The sequence below is a fragment of the Papaver somniferum genome, unplaced genomic scaffold (genome assembly GCF_003573695.1).
Source record: "Papaver somniferum cultivar HN1 unplaced genomic scaffold, ASM357369v1 unplaced-scaffold_0, whole genome shotgun sequence".
NCBI classification, from domain to species: Eukaryota; Viridiplantae; Streptophyta; class Magnoliopsida; order Ranunculales; family Papaveraceae; genus Papaver; species Papaver somniferum.
The window spans coordinates 1,150,314-1,159,411 of NW_020618823.1; the positions used below are offsets into that span (position 1 = coordinate 1,150,314).

At 38.0% G+C, this 9,098-nt stretch overlaps 1 protein-coding gene across 1 annotated transcript; it reads right to left on the bottom strand.

Moving 5' to 3' along the window:
* Positions 1–7,632: 7,632 nt before the first annotated feature.
* LOC113325831 (zinc-finger homeodomain protein 2-like) lies at positions 7,633–9,081 on the bottom strand. Its single transcript, XM_026573698.1, has 2 exons — positions 8,107–9,081; positions 7,633–8,015 (listed from the first exon to the last, which is right to left on the bottom strand). Exons 1-2 carry the CDS (start codon positions 8,780–8,782, stop codon positions 7,972–7,974), a joined length of 720 nt encoding a protein of 239 aa, XP_026429483.1. The 5' UTR covers positions 8,783–9,081; the 3' UTR covers positions 7,633–7,971.
* Between the last annotated feature and the right edge of the window lie 17 nt (positions 9,082–9,098).

Below are 9,098 nucleotides of genomic sequence, written 5' to 3' on the forward strand. Positions count from 1 at the left end.
TTAGAAGAGACCCAAATGAGGACAAGTATGCAATGTTATTCCAAGCCGAGAGTTTCATCATCAATACTAACAATTCTCTCCTGGTAGTTGTTCCTCACTCTGAAGAAATTTGGACTACCATCAAGAGGATGAAAAGTCTCAAATCACCTGGACCGGACGGTACGCCTTCTCTATTCTATAAAAGGTGCTGGGAACTGATTGGCGGGAATGTGATAAAGACGGTACAAGATTGCTTCAATTCGGCGTCGCTCCCTCCAGGGATGAATCACACGAATCTGGTATTGATACCCAAGGTAAAAAAACCTACAGTACCTTCTGATTATAGACCCCTAGCCTTGACCAACATTTTATATAAAGTGGTGACCAAAATCTTAGCCCAAAGATTGAAAGGTCATCTAAATCAGTTAGTTGATACTGCACAATCACCATTTATCCCAGGGAGATTAATTATAGATAACATAGTAACTTCCAATGAAATCATTCACTCCATGTCACACTCCAAGTCCATATTAGGTGCTTTTGCTCTGAAGATAGATATAAGTAAAGCGTACTGAAAAAGCGGGGGTCTAACAACACCACCCAATATTTCGCTTAGCAATCTTTATGGACTAACTCCGAAATATTTTGCTAGAGAATCAACTAGACAGTCATACTCAATCTAGATAAAAGTATCTCAAGGAGTTAATATCTCTCTCTTGATTTGATTTTTACTCAAGCTAAAAGCAATAGCGAGTCTTTATCAAATACAAGGAATAACTTGGACGGTACCAAAGACCAATGTCCAAGTGTTAATCAACTTAGCGAGTCTTTGTGTTTCTGATTTCTTGTTTTCCAACTTATAAAAAACAGTTTTTGCAGATAGTTTTTAGTACTGCGAGGGGAAACTCTTTTGATAAACATAGACATCCTAGCTTCTTCATAAAAGAAGGAAATACTACTGTCTTGATATGAAGTATCAGGAATTGAGCAACGAACCAATTCATGCTTTGAGGTGATACACTCAGATGACTGAGATTTAAACTCCTTTTGTAATTCGTTTAGTTTGTTACAACTAATTGGATTACGCAGAGGAGGAGCGTTGCTCTCATTTATTAGTAAATCAATATCAACCTCAACATAAATATTATTCATCATAACTTGATTTAGCCTGTCAAGAGATTCTTGCTCTTTCTGGAGGTATAACTCAACATCAAGAGATAAGCTCTCAAGCTTATTTTCAAGCCCTAAAAACACTTCAAGGGATTTTAAACCTGGTGGAGGTTTAGATAGAATTTCTTCTACAAATTTAATTAAATCATTCATGGAAGAGAATTCTGAAATACCTGGATCTGGTGGTGCATTTATTGAGATAGCACTACTGTCCATAGAGTCGGATCGCTTACAAACACAGACTTATAAGGTCTTTAATGTGTTTTCCTCGCTCTGATACCGATTGAAAAAGCGGGGGTCTAACAACGCCACCCAATATTTCGCTTAGCAATCTATATGGACTAACTCCGAAATACTTTGCTAGAGAATCAACTAGACAGTCAGACTCAATCTAGATAAAAGTATCTCAAGGAGTTAATATCTCTCCCTTGATTTGATTTTTACTCAAGCTAAAAACAATAACGAGTCTTTATCAAATACAACAATAACTTGGACGGTATCAAAGACCAATGTCCAAGTGTTAATCAATGAAATCAACAACCACAAGGTCGGATCTCTAATCGATTAAACTTTAACGCACAACCTGTATTATTTCAATTATAAAGATAACCAATATAATACGGAGAATCAAATAACACAGACACCAGAAATTTTGTTAACGAGGAAACCGCAAATGAAGAAAAACCCCGGGACCTTGTACAGATTGAATACACACGGTATTAATCCGCTACAGACACTAGCCTACTCCAAGCTAACTTCGAACTGGACTATAGTTGAACCCCAATCAGTCTCCACCGATCCAAGGTACAGTTGTACTCCTACGCCTCTGATCCCAACAGGATACTGCGCACTTGATTCCCTTAGCTGATCTCGCGCACAACCAAGAGTTGCTGCAACCCAAAATCGCAGACTTGATAATACACAAATCTGTCTCACACAGAAAAGTCTATCAAAGGATAAATCTGTCTTCCCACAGATAAACCTTAGGTTTTTGTTCCGTCTTAAGATATAAAATCAAGGTGAACAGGAACCAATTGATAATCCGGTCTTATATTCCCGAAGAACAACCTAGATTAATCAATCACCTCTCTACAATCCTTACGGACTACACAGGCGGTTTGTCGAGGAATCACAAACAGTGAGACGAAGATGTTTTTGACTTCTTTATCTTGCCTATCGGAGAACTCTCACGATCTCAAGCCAATCAAAGATTGTACTCGTACGATAGAAGATGCAAGATCAGATCACACAACTACGATAAAAGTAGTATCGGTCTGGCTTCACAATCCCAATGAAGTCTTTAAGTCGTTAACCTGGTTTTAGAGAAGAAAACCAAAGGTTAAAGGAGAATCGACTCTAGCGAGCGCACTAGTATCCCACAGACCTGTGGGGATTAGTTTTGCACAATGCTAGATGTCTTCTTTATATAATCTTCAAATCAGGGTTTTTCCTTAGTTACAAAGCAATCCATATTTATCGTTAGATGAAAACCTGATTTAGATTCAAGCTAATATTTCTCAACCGTTAGATCGAAAACTTAGTTTGTCACACACACTTGGGTAGACGTTTACTGGGTTTGTGAAAACCATTCCCAAACGTGTACGGGTATGTTGGTTCAACATAGTAACCCAAAAGGTTAACCATATGAGCATTTCATATTAACCTTGTTCTTCTTCACCATAACTAGTTCAATTGACTCAAATGAACTAGTTAGAGAGTTGTTCAATTGCTATGAGATCTTATGTAACTACACAAGACACAATTGAAACAAAGATGATTCGATTGAATCGTCTCATGAACTTTATAGCCACGGTTTGCATAAAGCATTCCTTAGTAATTTAAGTTTCATGTTCATAGAACATCTTTAGATCATAACCTCTTAAGCTCACAAACAAGTTCGCGGACTTTATACAACCGGTGGAGTTTTCCAAACTCAGCAGAAAATCTCGGCAAAAAGACTTTCGCCAGTTCGCAGACTGAGTTCGCGGACTTACACGCAAACGAGTTTTTGGAAAATCCCAGCAGAAATTCTCGGTACAAGAACTTCCATCAGTTCGCGGACTGAGTTCGCGGACTGGGTTCGCGGACTTGGCAAAGCCAATTCCTCCGGTTTCTCTCAATCAACAAAGTTCGAAAACTTTGGATTAAGGAATACATGGTTATGTAATCTAAACTCTCATTTCAATCATTGAGACATTCTCAGAGGACGTTATATAGCCGTTATTCACAGACCATTTCGCGTCAGAGCAATTCTCAAAGTAATTGAAACTTTTCATGACTTTCGTCACTAGGTGAAGATAAACTTGATCAAAGCGAAACGCTTTACCAACACATAATTTCAAGATAAAGATAGGCGAGATATACTCGGCTCGAAATATCAAATGTGTATGATCCAGTCTATATAGCATACCACTTTTGTCTCATAAGAAGTAGGAGATAGAAGAGGTAGACTTTTGAGTGATAGATAAGTTCAAGTCTCCACATACCTTTTTTTTGATGAAGTTCCACGGTTCCTTGAGTAGATCTTCGTCGTTGTATGATGAATCTCCATGAAGTCCTTGATCTCAACTACACTTTTCTATCCTAGTCTGAGACTTAGCTATGTAGGCTAGAAATCAAGACTCATAATTTTGATCACTAACATTGACAAAGATGCTAGAGATAGCAACGCATGCGAGGTCGACTGAGCTATGCTCTAACACGTACGGCAAGATCAGCTGGAGATTTCTGAGTCATTGCCTCAGAACTTTTGGTATTGTAGGGAAAACGCATGATTTAATAATGAACTGTATCTCGACTGCGTCTTTTTATATAGTCGTAAATGGGCAAGCTGAAGGGTATTTTGTCAGTGAAAGGGGATTGCGTCAAGGCTACCCATTATCTCCGTACTTGTTTATATTGTGTTCCCAAGGTTTTTCGTGGCTGATGAGAACCATGGAGAATAATGCGCTCTATAATGGGTACAAGATTTGTAGAAATGCCCCAACTATCTCCCATCTAATGTTCGCAGATGATCTACTTCTTTTCGGTACTCTGGATAACAGAACGATACAAACTTTAATGGACATACTTAACATTTACGCGGCGTGGTCAGGTCAGAGTGCAAACATGCAAAAATATGCAGTATTTTTTAGCAAGGGAGTGGATAATGATAGAAAAACTGATGTGGCAAACTATCTTGGAGTCCAGCAAATGAAAGATGCAGACAAGTATTTGGGGCACCACTTACTTAAATCAGATTTCAGAAACTCCTCTTATGATTTCCCCCAAGATAAATTCGACTCAAAGTTGGCAGGATTGAAAGAGACGATATCGCAAACGGGGAGAACGATCCTGATAAAAACTGAGTTGGGTCTAATTTCTCCTTATTACATGGCTACTACGATCATTCCGAAGAAGACCATCCATTTGTTAACTGAACAACGCGTAATTTCTCGTGGGGGCATTCTAGGACTGACAGAAAGATGCACTTTATTGATTGGAGACAAATGGAGCTAGCTAAAGAGGAAGGAGGCTTGGGCATTAGATCGTTACAAGACTTTAATATGGATATGATAGCCAAATTGGTTTGGAAGTTCTTAAATGATCCATATTGTCCCTGGGGGCAACTCATGAAGGCGAAAATCTGAAACATAGTAATTTCTGGAAAGCCGAGAAACCAACAATTTGCTCTTCCACTTGGAATGCGATGTTGAAGTGCAGAGAGATGATGAACGATGGGTGATGTTGGACAGTGATGAATGGAGAGAGCATAAACATATGGCATGATCCTTGGGTTCCTAATATGCCAAAAAATATACCTGAAAGAAGAAATGATTGTGCAGAAACTGTAATGCAAAACATAAATCAAGTGAGTGACCTAATTATCAAGGAAGAGCGAAGATGGAATGAAGACAAGCTGAAGCAGCTATTCAACCACTCAGAGGTCTTGAAGATATTGGAGATCCACTTACCTGCAGCCAATGGAACTGACTCAACTGACAAGATGATATGGAAGAATCACCCTAAAGGTACTTTCTCATCAAAATCATTCATTAAAATCTTGACATCTAAGAAACCTTCAGGATCCCATAATATTGATTTTCCTTGGAAGAAATATTGGAAGGTAAGCATTCTGGCTCCAAAACTTCAACTTTTCATATGGAGATTGCTTAAAAATGGAGTGGCCGTGGCGGGTAATATAAGCAAACATATTGTTGGGATCAACGATGAGTGTAAATTGTGCAATAAAGCTACTGAAACTGTTGATCACCTGTTCATTCAATGTGAAGCTTCCCAAGAAGTCCTATTTGCATCTCCTCTAAGCCTTAGAGTCAGCCCTAACCACAATATTACAGTAAAGGAGCTCATCAAAAGCTGGTTAAATGAAGTTAGAGAATTGCTCAAACTAAAGATGATAGTTAGTCTATTATGGGCTATATGGAAAACAAGAAACAATATAAGCTTCAATAATGGTAAATTCAGCATCCAAGATACTATAAAGGAAATAATGTACTGGTTCAATATGAAGAAAACTACTGATATGCTGGACATCATCCCAACTGAAAAAGATATGCTGCAGACATGGAAAGAACAATGGGAACCTCCTCCAAGCAACAAGGTAAAGATTAATTTTGATGGTGCAGCAGGGTCAAAGGGATATGCTTGCAGTGCAGTGGCAAGAGATAGTGTTGCCCACTTCTGTGGTGGGAAGAATAAGACCCTTGGCTTTGTCTCTGCAGTTGAAGCCGAAGCACACGGTTTGCTTGGTTTTACCAAATTCTAAGATGTTGGAAGACACTGAAAAGGCGAAATTTTAATTAGAATCACTTCATTGTCCCTTATTTTACTCTCGTTCTATGGAAGTTGAATTCTCTTATACTAAAAACTAAGATGAAAAACTTAAGGGTTTGGTTTTTCCAAATTCAATACTATTCGATTGAGAACGTGATGAGTAAAAAACAATTTTCGTGTTATTTTCTTCGTTTAAACTGTTCTCTTTGCTCCACTTTGTTGTTTAAACTACTCAAAATTGTGTTTTCAGGAGAAAAAGAAGAGTTATAAGTTCCACTTTGTTGGCTCAGGACCTCAAGTATTCCTAGGTGTGTTGTTTAATTGTTCGGTGCTTTATCCAGCGACCATGACATGAGATATCATAGGCACCCCAAGTCTTGTCAACAGTTGACATGGATAGCATTAATCAGCCGAGGATAGTGTAACAAAAGAACGTTTTGATCCATATATTTTTACCCTGTTCTTCTCTGTAGCTGCTATCAACGGATAGCTTCCTCATGTACCCCAAAAGTGTAACTTCCCGGATTCGGCAAGTTGTTTGCCAATTGGAGTGGAATTAGTGAATCATACTGACAGTTGGGAGAAGGGTGTTGATGAAATCCATGGGAACATAAACCAGCTTACTTGTGCTAATGTATTGGCTAGGTGCCTATGTGCTCTTTGAGCCAAAATCAAGGCCGATTGAATACTTGTCACCGTTTGCTTGGGCCTTGTGCCTAAATTCTCTCAGTTATTTAACTGAGACCAGTGTATTTGTCAATAGATACCAGATACTCTTTTTCGTACTTGATTAGATCATTTCATTTCTTACTAAGCAAATCGAATGAACGATAGAAAGAAGTAAAACCTGATTTTTACACTCCCATTTTTACATCCTCCAATCTGTGTTTAATAGACGTTTTGGTGTATGTACGCCTTGATCTTCGGGGTAACAGATTGAACCTTTACTTTCGTTTCTCGTTTACTAAAAAATATCTGCTTCTTTTCAAATCAATCATCAGTCAACTTTATCTTTCTTCGAAAATAAGGATCAAGCCTTTAAATCCGATCCGGAGTCTAGTAATGGTTATGGTGTTTGTTCCTGATGTTATAAGCAGATTACGGTACGATCGATGTGATTTGGATATCGGTAATGGGAGGTGATTAAGCCGAGCCTATGGGCCTGTGAACAGCTAGGCCAACAATTACGGCGCCTGTCGGGAGTTCCTTCTAGTAACTGTAAGAATTAAAGCCTGTAAAGATAAGAGTGAAGCATGGATGCATGATTTAATGAAGATGATGACAGTGCATTATGATGATGATGATCATGACCTGAGCTTAATTAGACAACACATTCCCACTCTCTTTCTCTCATCATTTTCTTTTTTTATTTTTTCTGATTAGACCTTTCAAAACAAAAGAGAAGTTGTTAAAGAAAAGAAAAAAAGAGAGGACAGATGGAGAGAACTGGAAATGTAGAGCGTTGCATTATAAACACGTATACGCTCATTGGAATTCGATCTTCAACTGTCTATTTTGGTTTTTAATGGTAAAGCACAGAGACAAAGAAACAGTGGGTTGTGTCAGCTTCAATGGCGCCTTGTGTACGTAGTCTGAAGAGGGAAGGGTAGAGAGAAGAATAAAAAATTAAACTGATATACCAGAAATGAAACCCTAATTTGACTCCTCCCCAAACTTTTATGATAATAAGAAAATGATACACATAATCAATAAGCATCATCAAGACAAACTGATCTTGCTAATTAGTCACCGATCAGTATGAGCAATGGCTCGTTAACAATTCTGACTCCCACAATCATGTCATCTAAATTTCCCCGTTTAACACATTAAAACAACAACATAACTAAACATCATTAACATAATTAATTTGAAAAAAGAAAAAACTAAACCTGAAATGGTGAAAGATAGAATGAAAAGATTAATTAAAAAAAGACTCAAACTAATTAAAAATTAAGTCACTAGCTAGCCCTAAATATAGAAAGAAAGAGATAAGAGGAGGTAAAAATGTCTCCTGATAAAAATTGCCCCAATTTTAGTACCTTTCACTCACTAGCTCCTTGGCTTGATCATCATCATCATCATGCACCCTTTAGCTGTAGTGTTTTGAAGTTTTTGTTGAGTATCAGTTTCCTTTGTCAAGTGTTAGGTGTTTCAGTGATTTGATTCTTAGCTAGGGTTTCTTACCAAGAGTGTGCTTGTTGTTATGCATCCAAACTTTGAGAACATGTCTCTTTACACAAGTTTCATTACAAAACTGTTGAACAGCAGCTTCATCATGTTTTTGTATTCTCCAACCTAATTTCTCAGCAAAACTCAACATCTTATCTTTTTGTTCTTGACTAAATTTCGTTCTGAATCTTTTCCTTGATGATAATCCTCCACTACTTGTAGGGTGTGAGTTATCTTCATCTTGATCATCTCTACTAGTGTTATTCCCTCCACCACCAGATGTTGATGGTAAAGCTAATGGACGAGCTGGTACGTGCAAATAAGTACCGCTATCACCATGACCTGGTGCACGATAGCTACTGTAAGGTGTAAAGCTTGGATGGTGATGAAAACCTTCTCCTTCAATTTCTTTTCTATGAAAATTTCTATGACAACCGCAAGCTGCACACTTTAGTGCATCTAATGAACCTTCTTCACCCGCTGCCATAAATTCTCCACATCCATCTACCGCGTGTCCTCCTATATTTACTGCATGATTCTTTAAACACTCCCTGTATCTACAAGCTGATTTACGTGTAGACACTGCAACTACTTCTCCTCCGGTTGCCACCATTTTTGTTGGTCGAGATGGCTCGTAGCTCGTTGGTGAAACTCCAAATTTTTCATCTCCCAGCTCTTCGTCAAAATCCATTTTTCTTTTCTCCCCGACTGGTTAAATTCTCTCTTTGGCTAGCGAAGTGTTTCTTAGTTTAAGTGTAGATGGAAACAGAAACCCTAATCTTGATTTTGTTTAAATTTTTGCGATTTGGATCGAGTGAAGAAGAAGATAAGGGATGACGGAGGAGAGTGTGGACAACATCAATTCTCCTCCTGCAACAACATCAAATATTTATTTTTTTTTTAAATAGACTAAAATTTAAAAATATATATAACTTCCCTGAAAACCCTAAAAATGAGATTTTCAGTTTCTGAAACTTTTATCAATCTGTTTCTCTCTCTCTCTGAAA